The sequence below is a fragment of the Ursus arctos genome, chromosome X, assembly GCF_023065955.2.
Source record: "Ursus arctos isolate Adak ecotype North America chromosome X, UrsArc2.0, whole genome shotgun sequence".
In the NCBI taxonomy this organism is placed as follows: domain Eukaryota; kingdom Metazoa; phylum Chordata; class Mammalia; order Carnivora; family Ursidae; genus Ursus; species Ursus arctos.
This window is the reverse complement of record NC_079873.1, coordinates 119,398,500-119,423,339: the sequence shown is the minus strand read 5'-3', so window position 1 is coordinate 119,423,339 and position 24,840 is coordinate 119,398,500. Positions and strand designations below refer to the sequence as shown.

At 42.7% G+C, this 24,840-nt stretch overlaps 1 protein-coding gene across 3 annotated transcripts in view; it reads right to left on the bottom strand.

Annotated features, from left to right (window-relative positions):
* GPC3 (glypican 3) overlaps positions 1-24,840 on the bottom strand; it is a 406,719-nt gene that overhangs the window by 164,338 nt on the left and 217,541 nt on the right. For all 3 annotated transcript variants that reach the window (XM_026520618.4, XM_026520616.4, XM_057315054.1), the window contains exon 3: positions 24,134-24,828. In XM_026520618.4, the coding sequence (XP_026376403.1) occupies positions 24,134-24,828 (695 nt within the window). The remainder of the gene's footprint in view (positions 1-24,133; positions 24,829-24,840) is intronic.

Here is a 24,840-nt window from a genome sequence, read left to right as displayed (position 1 = left end):
TGCCACAAACCCTGCCCTCGCCTCTTCAGTGGCTGGAAGAGCCTTCATTCAGGCAGAAGTCCTTTAGGACACTTTCCCTGATCTCCCCAGGCTAAGTTAGATACCCCCTTAATCTGTCTCCTCCAAATGTCTATACATAGGTCGTCTCTCTTTCTGTGACTGTATCCTTCACTAGACCATGAACTCTTTTGAGGGCAGGTACTAGTTTTTTACATCTTTTTTTAAAAGATTTTATTTATTTACTTGAGAGAGGGTGTGTGTGAGAGAGAGCACAAAGTGGGGCAGGGAAGGGCAAAGGGAGAGGGAGAAGCAGACTCCCCACTGAGCAGGGAGCCCGATGCGGGGCCTGACCCCAAAATCATGACCTGAGCTAAAGGCAGACGCTTAACCGACGGAGCCATCCGGGCGCTCCCTTTTACATCTTTTTATTCATATCAATGATTGAGTGCAGGACCTATCTGAAGTACTCAACAAATACTCATTGAATATATGGATGAAACTGTGACCTTGTAATATTGGCTGTTGCCACTGAATCAGCAAGCATTTGCTATGGAATAGAAACTTTATCAGATGAAGTCAGTTCTCTGAAATTAACCAGGTAACAAAAGAAGCTTCGTACACATTGTCAAACATTTAAGATATAATATTCAAATGTTCTTTTCCACCCATATTTTAAAGCATTAGTTTAATTAACACTGACACTTTGAAAGTCCTAGAAATAATCAGAATCATTACTGTCAGCCTGACAAAGGTATGAAGAAAGTTTCTGTACTTTGGCCCAAACTGCTTTCACAAGATTGTCTGGAAATAAATAGCTCACTGTGAAATTTATGACTCGCTTTATATATTAATCAACAGTACAGTGGTGCTCTAACAAGGTTAAAAGTGTTCTCTGATTTCCATTATAAAGATAATTTCAATCAAGCAGCCTAACAGTCTCACGGTGTAGGTCATTCTATAATTCAATTGTACTAATGACTATAGCATGCACGCAAACAAGAGAATAAAACAGGCTGAGCCCAAACCGAGGGGGGAAAAATGCTTTCTAGACAGAAAAAACAATGATTTGCATCTTGCATTTTCAATGACCTCTGTAGTACTCATCTGCAAATGAAATAGAATCATTCCTCAGGGCCCAATAGATACCTTTTGTTCCTGCCCAACCATGTTATGTAAATTACATACGTTGACGTTTACTTGGCTATAACAGGGGCACATTCTGAGCAACACTTTCACATTGATTTGCTTGGACTTGTGCAAGGGTCTAAACAGGGAGAGACAAAACTGGGTTTCTATTCACTAGTTCTGCAGCGAGCCATACTTCCGAGGTTTTCCTGGCCTCGATTACATATTTATATTTGATTCTTTTTGCATAAAGAATTTCTCAGGTAACTTGTAAAAACACGGAGTCAAAAATATCTTGGCAAGAAATTTCATCTTCTGCCTCTTTTATTTCTCTTCTTCCCATAAAAATGCTCATAATACTCTGTGCATTGAAATCCAAACCAATTATGCACCTATTGTGATTTCTAGGGATCCGACAATCAAAAAGCAAAGAAAATCAAGGAGCATCTTAGATTCCAGTTTGAATCTTGTTAGGTAGAAGAAGGTAGAATAATTCTAAAAGCAAACCTCAGAAGTGTAGTCGCTGTGTCACATCAAAGAGTACTGGCCTGCTTGTCAGAAGCCACAGCTTCTACCCTGGTTTGACATTAACTGGCTCACCTTCTGCAAATCCTTTGCCTCAAGTCATATGCCTGAGTGCTCTCAGCTTCAAAGTGAAGAGACTAGACTAGGTCTTCGAGGGTCATTCCAAATGTGGCATTCTCTAAACGTAAAGCAAAAAACTGATTCAAAAAAAAAACAAAAAAAAAAACCCACCTTTATATTACCTGCATGACAAAGGTAAGGAGGAGAGACCAAGAAAAGGGAGAACATTTTCCAGAATCAGAGATGGAGAGGCTTTGATAACAGAAACAAAGGTCTAACCCAAGGTCAGTGTTTCCTTAGGATGCTTTGCAGAGCAGACCATTAAGGGGAGCTTGTGATGGCGAGGCTACTGCCCGCGGCGCTGCTGACAGGAGAACCCCGCTTGACAAAAATGCCATGAGGCCAATCCCAAGAATGAAGTTTCAGGCTCGTTTATGGGCATGTGGGCATGTGCTAAGCCGGACTATTTGTCTACATTTCGACACTTAAGTTTTTCACTTTCCCTTATAAGTTGGTGTTTCATTTGACCAATTAGCTAAACAGTACAAAGCAAACATCTTGAAGTATTTATGGGTTTTTCCTTTGATCCCAGAACTTGCAGATGTTACAGCAGGCAGCCATATTGCCTTTGCTTTGCCTGCTATGCTTCTAACCCTCACTTTTCTCCCTCGCTGGCTTGTCTGCCACATTCGACCAACTACATCTCCCCATTCTGGCTTGGAATGATAAAACAAGGAAATGTCCGCCCTGTCTAGGTTAAGGCTTTCTAGCTGCCCCGCTGAAAGATTTGTTGCCTCTTTTAATCCAGTAGGCTCTTCCATTCTGCAGAGTAAGGCTCCTCAAATAGATGTCTTCACTTGCTGCTTCTTGAACGTCAGACACGGCCTTGAACGTGGCATTCAATGAGTGTTTCCTTCTTCCTCTTCTATTGTCACTTTGAAATCCAAGACCAGGATCCAGGAAAGCGGGCTGGGGTGGGTGTGGGGTAGGGTTTCTGGCTAATACTCTCAGCCGAGAAACCTAGGTGCTGTATTAACAGAAGGGAATGAAGGAAGAGAAGGAGAAAGAGGCAGGTAATTTAGATCTCCCCACAGAATCAGGCCACAAGCTTTAGGGACCCAAATAAACATCTAGAAACTATGAGCTCAGGGACTTGATCCCAGAATTTGGGCAAGAAGAAAGGAGCTTCCGGGCAAAGAGTTTGAATGACAGACTGTGGAATTTGCAAAAAGAGAACTTAAATCCTAAGCCACTTACTGTCAAAGCCAGAGTAACAGGTGGAAAACAACGTTGAGAAAATGGATGAGAGCAGAGAGCATGCATAACTTTACAAGAAGTCAGAGGCCTCGATTAGTCCAGCTGGACTGTCCCCAATCTTAAGCTAACAGGGTAGGCGTGGAATTGAAGGGCTAAGAAAATTTAAGAACTGGATGAGCAAGCGGTAACTCTTCCTTAAAGAGCAAAGGTAAGGTGAGAATAAGCAATTTTCAAGTAACAAGAAACCTTTAATCATCCTTATGATGAGTCTAATCAGACAAAATGATACAGGGAGAGATTGGGGCAGACATACAGATGGCTCCACTCATCTCACCACCTCCTAATCTCTAGCGAGAAAAAGAAAAAAATACATTGCTCAGGAGGGAGAGGTCTGTGGAGGGCTCCAGTTTTTCCAGTCTCTGTAGCTTTCCCCTTCCTTGGGCCTCTGGTTCAGTCCTTTGGAGGTGATCCACGCTGGGTTATTGGTATCAAGAGTTCCCATGGCAAATCTGAAAGAGCTTTTAAATTTCTACCCTGTATTCTCTACAGATATAAAAAACTACTACCATTAACTGAAATATTAACTAGTTCCCACAAACTAATTTGTGATTGCCTGAAAATGAGCTCTGGATGGGCAGTTACGTAGTAGACCACACGCACTTTGCTTTGACTTACTCCCTTTTGCTTGTGGGCACTTCTCAGCAGAGCAGAGAGAAGGGCAGTTAGTTGTATTGGTAGAAAGTGGCTTTCCTGGGAAGGGACTGGCATTGTTAGTACTGCAAGGAAATTCAGATACACTTTACAGCACTGCCCTATGAATTCCTTCCCAAAGGGGAGGCCGGAACTGCAGGGTCCAATCTATATCATGTGGCCGCTGAGCACATGAAATGTGACTAGCCCAAGCTGTGATGAAAAAAGAATATAAAATATCCCACTAACAATTTAAAAAATGTTCATCACATGCCAAAATGCTAATTTTTGAACAGATCATATGAAATAAAAATATTAATTTGATCTATTTCTTCCTACTTTTTAAAAAAAATATTTATTTATTTATTTAACAGAGCAAGAGACAGCCAGTGAGAGAGGGAACACAAGCAGGGGGAGTGGGAGAGGAAGAAGCAGGCTCCCAGCAGAGGAGCCTGATGTGGGACTCGATCCCAGAACGCTGGGATCACGCCCTGAGCTGAAGGCAGACGCTTAATGACTGAGCCACCCAGGCGCCCCTATTTCTTCCTACTTTTTAAATGTGGGTTTTTAAAAAAGATTTATTTATTCATTTTAGAGAGAGAAGGAGTGCAGGGAAGGGCAGAGGGAGAGAATCTTCAAGCAGACTAGCAGACTCCCGGCTGAGTGCAGAGCCCGACGAGGGGCTCGATCTCATGACCCTGAGATCAGAATCGGAGCCAAAACCAAGAGTTTGGACCCTTAACAACTGGGCCACCCAGGCACCACTAAATGTGGCTTTTAAAAATGTAAAATTACGTATATGGCTTGAATCACATTTCTATTGAACAGTACTAACCTAGATGTCACAGTGAGATATAATGTGGCCAAAAGAAAGCATAAAGTATGTTGAATTGTAGGGAGAGAGGCAAATTAGAATTCCATGAAGACTGAGCAAAAGAAAAGTGGATGGCTGCAAAATGAGAGTCAGAATCAGTTGGCAGAACTGAGAGTAAAGAACTACCCTGGGGCCTATTCCAACATAACAGGTCATCTTCAAACTCTGACAAAATAAGTAGACAGTTATTTGGCCATGAGTGGACAGGGCATTTGAGGAAAACCAAATGACCATTATATCTGTACCTTGCTGAAATTAAATTAGTAAAAACCTGAAGTAGATTCTAAGTCATGCTGTGTCCTGTAACCCCTAGAACAACTACTGAGAAAATAACCAAAAAATAGTGAAAAAAAATCTTTAAAGGAATTCAAATGATACAGTAGAAAATAATCACTTAAGGGAAAAGAAAGCAGCAAAGGAGAAATAGAGGCACAAAAAGATATGACATCTATAGAGAGCAAAGCATAAAATGGCAGGTGTAAATTTAACCGTATCAGTATATGTCTTCCTCTACTTGTGACAGGGTTACATCCTGATAAACCTATCAAAAGTTGAAAATAATATTAAGTTGAAAATGCACTGAACACACCAAACCTATGCACCATCATAGCTTAGCCTAGCTTACCTTCAATGTGCTCAGAACGCTTACGTGAGCCTACAGTTGGGCAAAATCATCTAGCACAAAGCCTATTTTACAATCAAGTGTTGAATATCTCATGTAATTTATTGAATACAGCACTTAAAGTGAAAAACAGAATGCTTGTATGGGGACAGAACGGTTGTCAGTGTTTCGGTTATTTGCCCTCATGATCGTGTGGCTGACTGGGAACTCACTGCCGCGGCCCAGCATCGTAAGAGAGTATCACACATTGCTAGGCCAGGAAAAGAGCAAAATTGACAATTTGAAGTAAGGTTTCTACTGACTGCATATCACTGTCGCACCATCATAAAGTTGAAAAATCGTAAGTCAAACTTTCCTAAGTCAGACACCATCTGTAATTAAATATGAATGGATTAGATACTTCAGTCAAAAGAGAAATTGCCAACTTGGATAAAACAATATATGCAACTATATGCTATCTACAGGAGACATAGTTTCGATTCAAAGATACAAATAGATTGAAAGTAAAATAACTGAAAAAGATATACCATGCAAATAGTAAGCATAAGAAAGCTGAAGTGGCTATACTAATATCAGGGAAAAAAAACTTTAGATCAAAAATAGTATGAGATAGGGGCACCTGGGGGGCACAGCGGTTAAGCGTCTGCCTTCGGCTCAGGGCGTGATCCCGGCCTTATGGGATCGAGCCCCACATCAGGCTCTTCCGCTATGAGCCTGCTTCTTCCTCTCCCACTCCCCCTGCTTGTGTTCCCTCTCTCGCTGGCTGTCTCTATCACTGTCGAATAAATAAAATCTTTAAAAAAAAAATAGTATGAGATAAAGAGGACCATTTTATACTGATAAAAGGGTCAAACCATCAGAAAGATATAACATTTATAAACATATGCATCTAACCATAGAGCCCCAAAATACATGAAGCAAAAACTGACAAAACTGGAGGGAGAAATAAACAATTCAGCAATAATAGTTGGAGATTTCAGTATCCCACTTTAAATAGTGGATAAAAAAAAAACTAGACAGAACACCAACAAGGAAACAGAAGACTTGAACAACACTATAAACCAAAAAGACCTAACAGGCATCTATAGAATACTGCATCCTATGTCAGCAAAATACACATTCTTCTCAACTGCATGTGGAACATTCTCCAGGATAGATTATATGCTAGGCCATAAAACAAGTCTCAATAAGTGAATAAGGACTGAAATCATACCAAGTGTGTTTTCCAACCACTATGGAATGAAATAAGAAACCAATAACAGAAAGAAATTAGGGAAATCTACGTATATATGGAAATTAAACCACATACTCCTAAGTAACCACATATGAGGAAATTAAACAATACACTGGCAAGTATGTAGTCTCTAAGACCCTAAGTATGAAAGGGTCAAATAAGAAATCACGAGGAATATGATCAAATACTTTGATATTAAGGAAAATGAAAATATACCAGCCCATATGGGATGCAACTAAAGCAACACATAGAGGGAAATTTATAGCTGTGCACGACTATTTTGGGAGAAAAAAGAGAAAGATCTCAAATCAACAGCCTAAACTGTCACCTTATAACACTGGAAAAAGAAGAGCACATTAAAAATAAACCAAGAAGAAGGAAGGAAATAGCACATTACAACAGAAATTAGTGGAATCAAGAATAGAGAAAGAATTTTCTTTCCATGAAAAAATCTACAAGATTGATAAACTTTTAGTTAGACTGACTGAATCAAAAAAGAAAAAAGAAGACTCAAATTACTATAATTAGGAATGAAATAAGGGATATTACTACCAGCCTTATATAAATCAAAAGAGTTTTAAGGGAACACTAAAAAAAGTAAATGCCAACAAATTATATAACATAGATGAAATGGACAAATTCCTAAAATGACAAAACTACCTTAACTGACTCAAAAAGAAATAGAAAATGTGAATGAACTTAAAACAAATAAAGAGATTGAATTAGCAATTTAAATCTTTCCACAAAGAAAAACCCAGGACCAGATGGCCTTACTGGCAAATTCTACTGAACACTTAAAGAAGAATTAATGCCAATCCTTATCTAACTCTTCCAAATAAATAAGAGTAAGGGACACATCTCAACTCATTCTATGAGGCTAGCATTAACCCTGATACTAAAACCAAACAGAGACTACAAGAAAACTACAGACCTGTATCTCTTATGGAGATCAACACAAAAATCCTCAACAAAATACTAGCAAACTAAATCCAGCAACATATAAAAAGGATCAGACACCATGACCAAGCGAGCTTTATCCCCGGAATATAAGAGTAGTTTAGCATCTGGTAATCAGTATAATTATTATATTAATAGAATAAAGAACACATACAAAATAGGAAGGAGAAATAAACTAGATGCAGAAGAGGAATTTCATAAAATCCAGCATACTTTGATAATAAAAATATTCAACAAACCAGGAATACAAGTGAACTTCCTCAGCTTAATAAAGGGCATTTATGGAGAACCCACAGCTAACACTATATTTAATGGGGTAAGACAGAAGACTTTTCATGTACTATTAGGAAAAGGATGGAGATACCCATTCTTGCCATTTCTGTTCAACATTGTACTGGAGTTTCAAGCCAGAGTAATGAGGCAAGAAAGAAGGACAGCAAGAGGAAGAAAAAGGAATGAATGAATGAATGAATGAATGAAAGAGAAGGAGGGAGGGAGGGGAAAGGAAATGAAAAGAAATAATAGGCATCCAGATGGGAAAGAAAGAAATAAAACCATCTGCATTTACAGATGACATGATCTTGTATACAGAAAACATCAAGGAGTAAACAAAAGAAAACTATTAAAATAATTAAATGAGTTCAGGGTGCTACCAGGTACAACATCAATATACAAAAACCAGTTGTATTTCTATACTCAAGTAATGAACTATGCAAAAATTAAATTAAGAAAACAATTCCAGGGGCACTTGGATGGCTCAGCTGGTTAAGCGTCTGCCTTCGGCTCGAGTCCTGATCTCTGGGTCCTGGGATTGAGCTCTGAGGCGAGGAGCCTGCTTCTCCCTCTCTCCCTCCCCCCCGCCCCCGCTTGTGCTCTCTCGCTCTCTCAAATAAATAAATAAAACCTTTAAAAAAAAGAAAATAATTCCATTTACAATAACAAAACTATGATACTAGGAATAAATTTAATTAACAAAAGAAGTGTAAAACTTGTATACTGAAAACTACAAAACAATAATGAAAAAAAATTTAAAAAGACCTAAATAAATGTAAAGACATTCCATGTTCATAGATCAGAAGACTTAATGTTGTTAAGATGGCAATATTCCCCCAAACAATCTACAGATTTAATGCAAACCTTATCAAAATCCCGGCTGAGTTCTTTGTAGAAATTGACAAGCTGCTAGTGAAATTGAAATGGAATCGCAAGGGACTCCAAATAGCCAAAACAATCTGGAAGACGACAAAGTAGGAAGACTCACACTTCACAGTTTTGTAATTTACTACAAAGCAAGAGTAATCAAAACAGCATGGTACTGGCATAATGATAAACATGTAGATCGATAGAATAGAATTCAGAGTCCAGAAATAAACCCATACTTTTACAGTCCATTCACTTCGACAAAGGTGCCAAGACCATTCAATGGAGGAAAGAACACTACCGTTTTCAACAAATGGAGCTGGGACAACTGGGTATTCACAAGCAAAAGAATAAAGTTGTACCCCACCTCACATTAAGTGTATAAAATTAGCTCAAAATTGGTTATAGACCTATGTGTAAGAGCTAAATCTATAAAAATTCATAGAAGAAACCACAGGTATAAATCTTCACGAGTTTGAATTAGACAATGGTTTCTTAGATATGTCATATACACAAAAATAGATAAATTGGACTTCACCAAATCATAAACATTAATGTCTTAACATTATTAGGAAAGTGAAAAGTCACCCCACCATATGAAAGAAAATATTTGCAAGTCACATATCTGATAAAAGTCTAGTATTTAATATATATAAGTTCAACAATGAAATGAGAAATAACCTGATTAAATATTTAGGAAAGGGGGTGCCTGGGTGGCACAGTCATTAAGCGTCTGCCTTCAGCTCAGGGCGTGATCCCAGCATTCTGGGATTGAGCCCCACATCAGGCTCCTCTGCTGGGAGCCTGCTTCTTCCTCTCCCACTCCCCCTGCTTGTGTTCCCTCTCTCGCTGGCTGTCTCTGTCAAATAAATAAATAAAATCTTTAAAAAAAATTTAGGAAAGGATCTCAATAGACCTTTCACCAAAGAAGATACACATCACTAGCCAATACGCACATGAAAATAACCCAACGTCATTTGTCATTAGAGAAACACAACTTGAAACGGCAATGAGATACCACTTCAAACCTACTGGGATGGCTATAATAATAATAAAAAAAGACAGATAATAGCGATTGCTGGTGAGGATGTGTAGAAATTGGAACCCTCACATACTGCTGGTGGGAAAGTAAAATGGTTCAGCTGCTTTGGAAAACAGTTGGGCAATTCCTCAAAAGGTTAAACCTAGAGTTACCGTGTGACCCACAATTCCATTCCTAGGTATATTTCCAAGAGAAATGAAAACATATATCCACACGAAGAGTTGTGCATGAATGATTATAGTAGCACTATGAATAATAATCAAGAAACAGAAACAACTCAAATGTCCATCAACTGATAATGGATAAACTAAATGTGGTCTATCCATACGATGGAATATTATTCAGCCACAAAAAGGAATGAAGTACTCATACATGCTACAGCCTGGATGACCCCTGAAAACGTTATGTTAAGTGAAAGAGACCAGACACAAGAAGCCATATATTGTAGGATTTCATTTATATGAAATGTTTAGAATAGGCAAATCCATTGAGAGAGACAGTAAATTAGCAGTCGCCAGGGGAATGGGGAATGGGAAGTGACAGCTAACTGGTATAGAGTTTCTTTCAGAATGCTCGAACTGTTCTAATATTGATTTTGGTGATGGATACACAACTCCATGAATATACTAAAAACCGTTGAACTGTACACTTTAAGTGGGTCAATTGGTGAATGTATTCCATGTGAATTCTATCTCAACAAAGCCTGTTTTTAGAAAAAGGTAATGAGGTGGAATTTACCACTAACCCAATGGAAACAAAGATTTGGAGTTGAAATTAAATTGGTTAAAAAATAAAAGATGCTTCAGACAATGGAATATTATTCAGCATTAGAAAAAATTGAGCTACGAAACCATGAAGAGGCATGGAGGAACCTTGAAATGCATAGTACTTAGTGAGAGAAGCCAATCTAAAAAGGCTGCGTTCTGTAGGATTCCAACCATATGACATCCTGGAAAAGGCAAACCCATAAAGATGGTGAAAAGATCAGCAGTTGCTAGAGGTTAGAGGGGAGGGAGGGATGAATAGGCAGAACACAGGATTTTTAGGGCAGTGAAACTCCTCTGAATGATATTATAATGCCTCACTATATATTGGTCAAACTGATAGAATTTACAATACCGAGAGTGATCCCTAACGTAAACCACGGACTTTGGGTGATAATGATGTGTCAATGTAGGCTCACTGACTTTAACAAATGTATCCCTCTGGTGCTGGATGCTGAGACTAGGGGAGCCTGGGGAGGATGTGGGGGCAGGAGGTCCATGGGAACTCAGTACTTTCTGCTCAGTTTTGCTCTGAGCCTGAAAGTGCTCTAAAAAAAGTCTATCATCTAAAAAGAGAAAGCAAGAAAATAACAATGAATGTACTTCTTATACTTCTGATTTTGTGGGTGGAGATTCATGCTCTCTCTACTCGATGGCTCGTTATCCCGAGGAGGAACTCCATTCCCCTTTAGCTTGATTTCAGAGAAGAACCAAACACCTACTCCATTGAGAAATCGTTTACTAGGGGATGAGGGGAGGAGAATGGTAGCCTCACACACTAAAACGGACGCTTGGTTTAAGAGAACGGCAAGTAAATCACAGTTGAGATATATTGTATCTTTCTGTACTTCGTTTATTTCCTTAAGCCATCTCTACACCCAACATGGGGCTTGAACTCACAACCCTGAGGCCAACAGTCGTGTGCTCTACAACTGAGCCAGCCAGGCGCCCCTGTATTTTTCTGTATTTTTTATAATCTGGAATTTGTGACTTATTTGTATTGTGCTAGCTTGACTGGGGCAGTGATTATATTAAGCAAAAAACTGCAGAGGACACGTAGGAAAAAAAAAAAACATTTCCAAATGGTGTGGCTCACTGCCCATCTTCCTTTTACTTTCCCAAGCTCCCTTTGCTTCCTCCTCTTTCCCCCCATCAAAAGAAATAGAGTGATAACCCAATTCCAGGGATCAGAAAGGTGGCTGCCTATCATTCTACAGGGGGAAGAGACTCTGAGTGGGCAAGATGGATAAGAACAGACAAGGAAATTTAGGGATTTAATAAAAGGATGTTATCTCAAGCAAGGGGATATCATTAAATTATCCCAAGGGTATGTACTAGATATCGGCTCATTTTTATATCAACTTAAATTTAATCATCATTTAACAGTGGTACCCAGTAAAAGCAATTTGGCATTATACTGCATCATACACACTCGAAAATAAAGGAGCCGACAACACAGCTGGCGTCCTCCCTCCCCTCCCTGGGATTTCAGCACTAAACCGGAGCAAAAGAAGATAAATGCTCAAAATCCCCATCAGGAATCTAGATACATCACCCTGCCCTTTAAGCAGGAGTCTTCTCTGAAGCCCAGTGAGAGCAGCTAGGAAACTTGTATGTTCAACTTGTCCTGCCTGGCTGGGAATCAAGTCACTGAACATCTGGGGGGAACACGGTTTCCAGTGGCAGAGTTGGGCCAGCGGAAGCACAGGCCTATAGTCCCACAGGCCAAACAAACCTGCTTAAGGCCACACCGAGCTGTGAGTGCAAAGACTAGTAGAAGGTTCGAGTCGTCAGGACGAATGTGGAGTACCTGGATGAACGGCCTCATCCGAAACAGGCACCCTAACATTAGGCAAAGAATCCGGAAATTCTGCTGCAATCCAGCTGGTTTAGTTTCTTGGCACGGCTTGCTGATCATTGCGCTGCCCGCTGCAGGCATAGGGTTTTTGCCCCAGGGGCTCGGTAAATATTTATCAGTGCGGGGGCTGCTAAGGAGAGCACCGCAGAGATGAGCCGCCCAGTGCGAGGAAGACCTGGAAAGAAAAGGCCGCTTGGTCTTGCCGCTTAGAAGACAGATCACGTTACAGGTCAGACTTGATGGCGCTACTGTGCACCGGGCGCTATCGCCAGTTTTCACAGTGGTTCTCAGAGGTTGGCTTTTTAAAAAAGATTTTATTTATTTAGAGAGAGAGCGAGAGCGAGAGTGGCGATGGGGGGACGGAGAGGGAGGGAGAGAGTTTCAAGCAGATTCTGCGCGGAGCGCGGAGCGCAACGTGGGGCTCGACCTCACAACCCCGAGATGGTGACCTGAGCCCAAATCAGCAGTCGGGGGCTTAACCCACCGTGCCATCCAGGCGCCCCCCCCAGAGTTTGGCATTTGTATCCCCATTCTATAGATAAAGCAGCGAAGATTCATGGAGATGATGTACTATGCCCAGGGTCACTAAGATAAGGAAAGGCTGAGCAGAGATTTACATCTTAACCCCCCAAGCCGGCGTTCTTCCTACTACACGACCTTTTCTTACTCTGCTCCTTGCAACACCAAGTTGACCCATTCCCGTGTGGGGTATTGACTCAGCTTTCCCTCTCCAGAGCTTAGCTCTTAAAAATCTCATGGTGCTGTTGAAAATGGATGTTCCTTGTAATTTATTATTCCTGGTGTCTCGAAGACTCTTTGGTCAATGATAACCACAGCGAGACAATTCTGAATGGGGCTTTTCACAGCAGAGCAGTTTGAGTTATGCATTAATTTTGTTTCAATCAATGGATTACAGATTCCGAAGAAATGGTTGGGGAGGAAACAGACTTTAAACCTTGATAAACACAGATGTGTGAGAGAAGTGTTTCCGCCAGTGTGTCGTCTTCTACCCTCTGTGACCTGGAACTTGTTAACATCCTTTTCATACAGGAAGGAGATGTAACAGGTCTTCTATACCTTCTTTCTGTCAACTTTGATTTGCCAATTTATCACAATTATTGCTTTATTTTTAATTGGAGTAAGGACACTAATTGAGTGTTTTCTTTTGTTTAGAGTACTTTATGTCTAGGAAACTTGGGAAGAGACTGTTCAAAGGTGATTTAAAGTGTTCATAATTGTAAAAGAAAAATCCTCTAGAAAGTTGCTACAGTGAAGAAGCCCATTCACTCTACATGAAGAATTTAAGGCGAATGGGACAGTGGAGTAAGTCAGAACCACAGTTATCACAGAACTCCTTCCATGTTTGGAAAGAGATCATTGCAGGTTTTTAATGCAGAATAAGAAACCCACAGCGCTTGGTATTTTTCACTATTCTTTGGATTTCCGATCTGAAAGGGGGGAAATGGAGGCACCATATATTTTTTTAAAGTATATTTTCAACCTAAGCTCATCAAGAATGGATTTTTTTTTTTTGAAGAAAAGGTAAAAAATGGACTAGCCCTTGATCCTGGGGGAAGTCTGAGCTCCAAGCAGATTTAGAAAAATCTAATTAGGATTAACACAAGTATGAGGAAGAGCAGAGAAGAAAGGCTAAGCCCATTGGAAGTTTCCATGCTATTCTCAAGGCCACATGGAGGAAACAGGAAGAATTAGAACTGAGCGAGCAGGCAGGGATGCGAGCCCCTTAGCAACTTCCTGGCTCTCCCTCCCCCTCTCCTCCACGGAGTCAGCCAGCGCCCACCAGCAGAGGGAACCAGGCTTCTACACAGTCTGAGACCGGGTCTGGTCCTGGGCAAGAGATGGGCCTCGGGAGCCCCCGCAACGGAGAGAGCCCCTGAAGCAGCCTTGCGGCTGGCGCCTACTTTCAAGTCTCCCTGCCTCCGTTCTTTTACCTGGAAAATGGCCCTAACTGAGAATTCTTTCCTAATCGGGATCGTCGTTCGTATTAAATGTGTCAGTTCATGTAAAAAGCTTAGACCTGTGTGCGGCGCGCGGCAAGTGCTCCGTGATCACACTCATCGTCACGATCTTCGGCACCACGCAGTTTAACTCACTTCTGCCAGGCCACTTCTGCAGCAGCACAAGGTGGAGACACTGCTTCGCTCTTCTCATTCCGAGGCTGATGTTATTTCCACCGTAGCCACACAGCAGGCAACTGCAGAAGCATGAAAAGGTCCCACGTACACTTACATATTTCCACCTCCACCTGCACCACAGGGACTAAGATCTCCGCCCTTGATAAGCTTTTTGAAGTGTTTTCTGATGATATATAATTTCCCTAAGTGAAGTGAGTTTGCTTCTCAGGAGAGGGAACACATTAGAGAATCAGCAGAAGCAGAAATGGGCTTCCCAGGACGACGGGACCATGATTAAACACCATTTTCAGCTACAGGGCCTCAACCAACAAGACGCGGAGCAAGGTACAACTGTGAAGGAGAGGGACAAGGGACAGGCTTAGAACAGAGGCTGGTGGGGTAGGGGGAGGGGTGCTGGGCGGCCAGAAAAAAAAGCACAAAATGTGTTTCTAAAGAGCTTAGAGGGAGTCCTTCACAAATAACCATGCTCTTGGGTTTCATCCTGAACCTGAACCTCAAACTTCGATCTGATTATTATAATTTTCTAGAAGCATAAGAGAAACCCACACCCAGATCTCAGAAATATGTGTATGTTGACAAGTTGATTTCCATGCCAAAGCAAAGAGTCCCCTTGAGCTTGAGTTTATGAGATTTCAGGATAAAAATAATTCCGAGTGTGGGCTTGAGTTAGAAAAAGAGGAGTTCATCTATTAACTACATAAGAATACCAAGAATGACTTTCAAAAATCAAACATACATTTTTTTTCTTAAAAAAAAGACAGCACATTAACTTCAAGCAGTGCTTGGGCTGCATATTTGATGAGGTTTATTTGTACTGCATATCTTTGATGGGCTCTATTTGTGGCTGAAAGTACAAACATACTGATTACAATCACTCTTTCCTACATTTAGGAACAAAATTAATTATCTGCAAAAAGCAGCAAGGCTTAGATAGATTCTCAGTCAGTAAATGATAATAGACAGCGCCCAAATATAATGACTCCGTTTCCTACTTTATCTGTTTCAGGCATTCGGAGTGGAATGAAAAAAGGAAAAATTAATTCGCTTTCTGAATATTCTTCCGAAAGGATTTGAATTGGGTAATTAGAAGGCAGCATCAACCTTCCCGCATCCCCCACCCCCGTATGAAATATGAAAGCACCCTTGCTGGGTTATGTACTTCCCAAAGGGACATTTTTTTTGGTCTTCTAGCTTCCAGTGTTTGCTTTTATTTGTTTCTGTTTTACTTTATATAGTAATTTATTTGAATGATATGGTTAATATTTATACAAGTATTGTTTTACTAGCTGTTTTATAGTGTGCTTATATGTTGCTGTATTTGAAATGCTTTATATATTAATTCCACAGTTTTTTATTTCATGAAATCTTTTTTTTTACAATGGTATTGAGGCGTGTTTTTGGATTCGTGCAGTTCTCCCATGTCAAGTGTACGATTTAATGATTTTTATTAAATTGACTTAAGTTGTGCCACCGTCGCCACAAACCAGTTTTAGAACATTCCATCACCCCAATAAGATCCTTCATGCCCATTCCAGCATCTCTTTGGAGAAGTCTGATGAATTCTGAACCCCAGTCCCCAAAGGGATGTCTTAAAAGGACATTAAGAAGTCTGTACTTTCACCAAAACAGAGGTAATTTGTCTTACCCTATTAGCATTCCCTCCCACAAGGAAAGGAGTGGTAAACTGTGAGCCCCAGTCCGTGCCCAGTATCAGCACTCAGAAAATTGTGCCAGCTGCTAGAAGAAATGTGCCCCGAAAGTCCCTCGTCTCCGCCCTTTTTGTGAAGCACTTGATTACAGCAAAATTATAACCACCCCATTGGAGGAAAGTTCTGTACTGCAGGGTAACTTTATGTAAACATGCTTCTGTGGTCTTCAAAATATGTTTTCAATTTTCCGGGTGGGGGCAGGGAGACTGCCTGTGCCGAAACAGTCCAGGTAGAAAGCAGTTGTCTCCCGAGACCTGAGCAAGGTAGCAGAACGCACAGGTGTGAGGGGCGGGGGGCGAGGGAGCCAAGGTTACCAGTGGTGCTCTTGTGCGTGAATGATGTCGCACTACAGTTGCCAAGAGTAACCTTATTCCAGGTGGGGAGAGGCGAACCACGCCGTGTACAGGGCTCCATGTTTTCTGGGGTGCTCCAGCGTCACCATGGAGAGAGCAAGCATCCGGGCATTTGTCTGCCCTCCCCAGGTACGAGGCTGCTCTCACGATCCTCCCATTCCCTGGCCCCTCAACACCGAAAAGGCATTTTGGACTCTCTTCATGGCCAATGCCGGGAGCACAAGGATTCTCGGAAGATCAGGTCATGGGGTGATCTTTGTGGACTTTTGCCCACTTGGGCGAATATTCCTGAATATTCCAACCTTTTCTAATGGACTCTGAGGACCAATCAGTTCTCCACGTAAGTCCTAGCGTGTGATGACCACCTTAGAAGTGCAGTGAGAGTGAAAACATCACTCGGCCGAGCCGTTTAGCGATAGAAAACTCCCAACCCCAGAGCCTGAACCAGGAAGAAAAGAAATGACAGCATGGAGAGCAACGGAGAGAGAGCAGGGGAGTGGGAGCTGAAGAGCTCAAGCAGCAGAGCTTCTAACAGCGAGGCAATAGTCAGGAGCCCCTTGCATACTTTCTTTTTAAACTATTCTCTGAAGAGCTGGGAAAACTGCCCCTGTTTTGTCTGTGGATGTGCTTTCTGCTCCCCTCCAACAGGGAGCACACAGTGCTGCCTTTTGGCAACGAGTCAGGGCTGAGCTCGGCATCTTCCACAACTTTTAATTGCCTTGCTGGATCCTTCCAAAGCACCGTGAACTTGAGAGGTTCTCGCAGCACCCAAGTTTGGGGGATCCTGTGTTGCTAGCCTCTTGGGTTTCTGCCTGTTGTATGCACATGGGCGCTTTTCCCCTAGGATCTTTTTCCAGTGCCCTTGAATAGTGGACAGCCTCGGAAGACAGAGACTGTGCCTCCCTTCAGAGAAAAGAGCAGGCAAGCTCACCACCTGTTATCAAAGATCTGAGTTCCCGAAGCTCAAGGCTCTGCTCCTATAATGCGGCTCACTGTGTGTGCGGGAGTCATCTCGAACTCTTTGCCTTAGCCCACGGGAATCGGGGCTTGGGGGTCTGGCACAGATGCTGATACTCTGGCTACCACTACCGCTGTGAGAAATAAACTGTCCCTCATCTCTGAGCCAGGGAGTCTCGTGTCTTTAACCAGCATCCATGAAACCGTGTGGCCAACAAACATGTTAGCTTGCAATTAGGGTATAAATCTCTGATCTTTCACAGTTCCTGAGGACGTGGTCTTGCTACATCAGCCCACAGACCACAGAAAGGAAAACTATCTTTCTAAAGATTCAGAACATAGAGAACAACTGGTAATCATGCTGCCACCTCTTGCCGAGGTAAAGGTGAGTAATTCTAGATTCATGAAGGGCCCACCTAATTTCCTAATATGAGCCATAATATATATAATTTGAGGATGAAGCATGTACAAAAGCTTCCCCTGTGTCACCACTGTTTGAAATGTGCCCCGAAATTACCATTTAGTGCCTGAAAGTGGTGCCGATTTTTTCCTTTGCAAGCTTCTCTTCAGTAAGTAGGTAATCTATGTTTAAAAACTATATATTTCCCCCCATGGGAACCACTAAAGCTATTTTTATTGTGAGCGAAGAAAGAATGGCAGCCTATAAACATTTTTTGTCTTTCCAGAAATGGACCTCATGCAAATAAAGTTGCTTACCACAGTTCTAGACGCTGACCTGCAGACACTAATTAGGTAGTGAGTCGTTTACTTATTTGTATCACTTTGAAACCACTTTGTACTGAAAATAGCTTGTATGAATTCAGACAAGGTATCTCTATCTGAGACTAAAAAATGAAAGTCCAAAGTGATAGCACGAGGAGAGAAACACTGACATCTTGACACCTGAGAAACGACCTCAGCCTTCAAAACGGAGATGAAGGGAGGGCTCATCTTGGAAATTCTGATGAGTTACAGTCACTCACACAGACAGCAAAATATAAGAATTTGATAGAGTGAATTATTGTTGACGATCAACAGAGAATCTTCCCCAGAGCTTCCTAGCACACATAAATACTGACTTCGCCACAGAAATTCTAGCAAAGGAAATGGATGTACTTGGATACCGGAGTAGGTTAGGTTCTTAGTACACAACGCTCCTGCTGAGGAAAACTCCATAACGGAGACCCAGATGTGGCGTGAAGGGGCAGAATCAAAGGCAAATGCATTAAAAACCATCTGTTGGTCTAATGGGCAGATTCCAGACATTGCCACGGGAAGATAAGCTATTCCTCACATAGATTCTGGGCAAAGTCGTTTCGCTGTGTGACTGGCTCTTTCATCAGCTACACAAACAGTCCTTCTTCCCCTAGAAACTTCTCTGTGCCTTTCAGTGTTACGAAGACTAAAAATCTCATGCCTTTTGGTCCTTCATTGGGAAAAACTATAGCAAGAGTCTCCAAGGACGGAGAATGAATTCAAAACCTGATTGTGCAGCTGGAAAAACAGTGGAGAGTAAGACAGGATATTAAATAAGATGGTAAAAACCGAGTTAGCCTCGGTCCAGGGAATCGAGATTCTGGTGAAGACAGAGGTGAAGTATTTGAGAGAGCCACAGAGTGACGGTTAAAAGCATGAGCTCTGGAGTCCGACAGGTCTGGCTTTAGGTGTTAGCTTTGCTACCTGCTAGCCAAGTGACCCCTGAGCAGAGCAACAGAGTCATGGTCCTCTTTCCACCACTCCTTGCGGCTCCTGGTGTCTATCGTGGTGGCTCCGCATTTCGGTGCTTATTAATGTTTCCTGAAATGAGTCCTATTTCAGAGAAATAAACTGAGGGCTTCGGAGGGGAGGGGGGGTGGGGGAATGGGATAGACTGGTGATGGGTAGTAAGGAGGGCACGTATTGCATGGTGCACTGGGTGTTATACGCAACTGAAGAATCATCGAACTTTACATCAAAAACCAGGGATGTACTTATGGTGACTAACATAATAAAAAAATATTAAAAAAAACCAAACAGATTATGCTAAAACAAATATCACAGCGAGGAAAGACCGGGAGAAGGAGTGGTGGTAGGAAAGGTTGCAATTTTGCCCAACGTTTCAGTGAAGCATATAACAAGCCAAGGTAATGAACTTGTGGGAGAGGAGGCACTAATGCCGAGAAATTCCGAGATGAATCAATAAAGAAAGTACATGAGTACAAATGAAAAACTGACAGTGCAAACAGCCTTGTGAGGATATGTGAGCAACGACTGCGGGGGGTATGGAAAGGAAATGAAATCACAGAGACTTTTGGGAAACTTTCTGGGAGAGCAATAAACATCCAAACTGCTGATTATTAATCAATTAATCAATGGATAGGAAAAGCACAATGGTTATGCCTCAAATCCGTACACTGCTCTGTGGTCATGACAATCACAATGGTTTCCAAATAAAAACAACTACATTTTTAAAAGAAGACTGTGGCATTTGACAACGTGGTTGTGGTGCGACAACAATGTTGAAAATAGACGTTCTGATGACTGTACATATTTGTATTCGCTTCAAGGTATAAGATGTGGAATTCAATAATGTGCTGATGAATTTAACACTGATGCTCTCACCCAAATACTAGCAAAAACCTGCTCAGCACTCACTTGGAGCCATGGTATTTAACCTAGTTCACAGATGTAGATGACGAGTCAAGACGGATCTATTTGCAGGCCCACCCTTTAAACCTCCTTGGACATTTCAGTGCAAATTTTCTGTCTCCTTGCCTTTCTTCCCTCCCTCTTCTCTCTCAATCTCTCTCGGTCTCTGTGTCTGTCTGTCTCACACACACACACATACTTTCACACAATATTTTATTCACTTCTTTGGACAAAAATGACATGAAATGTCCTGGCACTTAAAACGAAGTTTAAGAAGAACTCCTTGTCCGTGTGGCATTTAGAAAAATGTAGTGGAACGTGTACCGGACCGGGTTTAAGTAGGCGCCTGCCACGTGCCTTGAACGCTGCCAGGTACCTCGCACCTAGCATTGCAATTCAGCTCCGTGTATCAACCCCATTTTAGAGATGAGAAACCAGAGATCCTAGCTTTGCCATTCACTGTCATTCACTCCCAATCTCTGGGCCTTACCTTATCCTCCAAACAAGGTGGCTAGCTTGGCTCCCAAAGGAGTATCAGAATCAATTGGGGGCACTCTTAAGATGACAAATTCTATGACTACTTCTCCAGCTTCTCCACAGACCTGTGGTACCAGAATCCCCAGGGGTAGACTCGAGGAGTCTATTTAACAAGTTCCGCAGGTGACAGCGATGATGAGCCCAGTTTGGGAACCAGATGCTTATCACTCCAGAGAGCTGCCAGCGAGGAACAGCCCCGACGTTCACTCGCTCGCCTCCTCTGGGAAGGTGGAAGAATTGAAAATGACCTTAGGGAAAATGAAAGCATTACCAGGCCGTTACTTACAAAAATTTAATAGTGCCCCGTTCACTTAGAAGACCAAAATGTCCTTCATAATCTGGGGTAGACGGGAGCCACCGAAGCCAGGAGCAAAGTCCCCGCATGGCAGAACTTATGGCCCGGCTTACAACTGCCTAAAAAGGCTGTCTCATCAGAGCTCGGAGCATATTTCTAAAGAGGTCTCTCACCACAACTTAACCTCAAGCAGGACAGACTGGCAGGATTTCACTTTTTATCACAACAGGAAGGTGAGGGTGCCACAGCAGAACCTCATTAACGCTTTAGTTTTAAATCAGCTTTTGCTCTGGGGCATTCTGCGGGGCTGTTAACGTGAATAGACTTCTGCAGTCTACCCAACCCTCACTTCCCCTCACCCCCCATAAAAGGCCCAGCCTCTTTCTGGCCTGTACAGAGTACGGGCTGGCTCACACCTGGCCAATGACTCCCCCACCCCCACCATTTGGGACATATTACTTAGAGTTGGTGGTCATAAAACAGTAACAAGGCAGGGTTTACATATGCTTTCTGTTCTAGTGCAGGCACTCCCTGGGGAAGGCAGACGTCACGCTCTCATAACCAGCTGGGAGCTGGGAGCAATCAGGCCCTTAATGGCCAAAACAGAAAGGGACTGCATCACTGAGCACCTCTTGACAGCCAAGGCCTTTCTTCCTGAATGATAATGACATGAAATGTACTCCCCCTGCACGCGTGTGCATGCGCACACACGCACACACGTATGCACCTAAAATACAGCAGGTCTGACACCCTGAAATAGCTATCCAATTGAAGTTCATGATGTCTTTGCAAAATCCTAGTGAAGGTTTTAGAATGAAAATCTAGAGGGTCTAATGGGAGACAGACCAGCATGGTAGAAAGAGGATCGCTAGACTAAAGCAGCAGAAGACCTTGGATTCTAGTCCTTCTGGCTCTTCCATTAATTATATAACTTCGGGCAAGCCTCCCTGAACTGTATTTCTTCATCTGTAGATCAATGGGATTGGACTAGCTAATCTCTCATGGCCCTTCCAACATTCACATTATGGTGAAATGTCCACTACGGTGAAATTTATTCAGCTACACATGTGTCTGTCAACTAGACTGACCTTTTAAAGACTTAAGAACTACATCTTGGGTAACTACGACTACCCAGCCCCTGGCAAAGTGCCATGAATGAAGCAGATGCTTAATAAATGTTTACTAAATAAACCTTCATGCCAAGAGCCCCATCAAAACAGTGCCCTTAACCCCTTACTGGCTCCCCACCCTATTTTTTATGTTTGCAAGCACTAGAGGAGAACACATGTTTTCAAGATTCATGACGTTGCCGTGAAGTGACCAATCAGAGGCAAACTTTAAACATTCCCATACCCTGTCTTTAATATTGTCTCCTCATTTTTCCTCTTATTAAAGACATCTCCACACACCTGGCACCCTTGCTTTGTGTCTGACACATAGTGGGCCCTCAATCACTATCAGGTGGGTGAACTTATGAACACATCGACTTTTCATTTTTCTAGTTCTGTGAGATTTACTTTCGTAGAAGGCCCCAGAATCTGGCCTCAAATTATAAAGCAGTCAAGGGAATAATTAGCCACTGAAGAACACTATCGTTAGATAGGACATTTCTGTTCATTTTACTATAAAATATTTTCTCAGTAAATGTGTTTTAAATAGCTAACATTGTGAATGGGGCAATTAGAGCAGCTCCGTGAGTAGCCATGCCGCAGCTTGCACCATTTCCGTCCTCCTTCCTAGTTTAATTCACCAAAGAAACCAATTATGCCTATCGCTTTGTATTTCCCGAGTTTAAAGACAGACTAAATGGCCCAATCTGCCCTCCACATTCCGGGTAAGCAATGGCTCCGAGTACACAGCAGCTGCACTGTGTAGAAGCGAGGAGCCTGTGTCAACCAAGCCAGCCCAGCCTGGGTCTGAATCCCAGTTCCCCCACCTCCCCTTACCAGCTTTGAGATCTTGCGCAAGGTGTTGAAGCTCTTTAAGCTTCATTTCCCCCTGTGTAAAATGGGGACAATACGGACCTATCTTGTGGGCTGCTGTGAAACAGTATTATGTGAACTGGCCAACAGAGCACCTGGAATGCGGCTGGAGTTCAACAACGGTAGCGTAGTAGACGATTTCGCCGCCTCCATCTACAAAGCTGGCGGCGTTCAGGGATCAGTCACGACCCCCTTCGTGGGATCTGCTGGTAGCTCTTGGCCGTGTGCTCTGCTCTGCGCTGGAAAGTGGGTGCCCCCTGCGGTTCTAAATGTGCGCACTCTAGCTCGGCAGGTACAGTGTGACTGAAACCAAGCCAACTGCTGCCCCATTAACAGAACTGCCCTGGCCCCATCACAAAGCCCATCACGGGTAGACTGGCATAACCACGGCTGCAAAGACAACCGCTGGAAAATGTGGATGCTTTGCCTCACCTATGTTCTTGCGTAGGTTGAGTTAGTGGGTTCTGGCTGGGCCTCCTGTGTTTAAAGTCACCACCCAAAAGGGTAATGTGATATATGCGATTAAGAGCATGAGCATGAAATCAGAATCAGAAAAATTGGTGATAACATAATTCAGGGGCAACCTGATCCATTTCTGGATCATGGCTCTTCCACTAACTAGAGCTGGGTGCCCTGGGGTGAGTTATAGTTTCACTGAGCTTCAGTTCCCTCATTTATGAAATGGAGATAATTTCGCCCACCTCACAGGGTTGTCATGAGGATTACAGTGACTTACAACAATGGGAATGATAGCTAATATTGACTGAAGACTTACCAGGGACCACGCACATGCTAAATGCTTTAACATATGTTATCCCTATGAAGAAGATATTCTTTTTAGCCTTATTTTATGAATCAGCCATATAAGGCTCATAAAGATAAGATGATTTACCCAAGGTCCCACAGCAGGCAAGTAGGTGGAACTAAAATTCAAGCCAGGCATTATGACTCTGTAGCCTGTGGTCTTTTTTTTTTTTTCCGAAGATTTGTTTATTTATCTTAAAGGAGGGTGGAGAGAGAGAGAACTTGCACAAGCAGGGGGAGGGGCAGAGGGAGAGGGAGAGAATCTCAAGCAGACTCCCCGCTGAGCTCAGAGCCCAATGTAGGACTTGATCCCACGACCCATGAGATCACAACCTGAGCTGAAATCAAGAGTCAGACACTTAACTGACTGAGCCACCCAGGCGCCCCATCCATAGTCTGTGGTCTTAATGTGCTGCCTAGCTCCATGAGATCATTCAGTCCCTCTATCATCTCTGCCTATCCCCTAATCTTCCCTTCACTTCTCTCCATCAGCACCCGATGCTGGCCAGGATGCCCCACCCCAATAGGACCCAATTCCTCAGAAAACTGCAGACTGCTACTCACAGTGGTGGTCAGCTTTCCTCCATTCTTCTGGACATATTGGATGGAATCGTGGATCGTTGAAAACAGACCAAGCAGGATGTTCTCCATGTCGTAGATCCTGTACATGCCATTCACCAGTTCTTCCAGAGACAGGATGTATTCTCTCCAGTACTTGTCAATCTCCACCACACCCGCCATGCAGCCCTGCATAACCACGTTGCAGTAGCCACCACAAGGCTTGACCATCATCAGTCCCTGGCAGTAAGAGCAGTACCACATTCTGGTAAGCATTCGGCCACAGTCTTTACTGAACTTTAGGTGATCAGTTGTGTTGATGACCTCGATTCCGAGATTCAGGGCCTGGAGGAAGATCCTAGTGACTTGCAGTGACTTGGAAACCTGGGTCATGATAAGCTTGGGGAAATTCCCAAATACTTTCAGGTCACGCCTTGCCCCTCGGAGGCACTCATTGATGTCTAAGGCTGACTCAGGCAGGCCGGGGTTCATGAGCTGGGTATAGATGACCGGAAACAGGCTGTCGAACAATTCATTGACCATGTCATCCACGTTGATGTCAGAACCCAGGATGTAGAGAGACACATCGGTGAAAAATTCACCCACAAACTCGAAAGCTTGTGGGGTCAGGCTCGGATAGTTGTTCTTGAACATGGCGTTGGTGTAGTTCTTGGCGTGGCGAACAACAATTTCAAAGGCCTCTGCAAGATAAG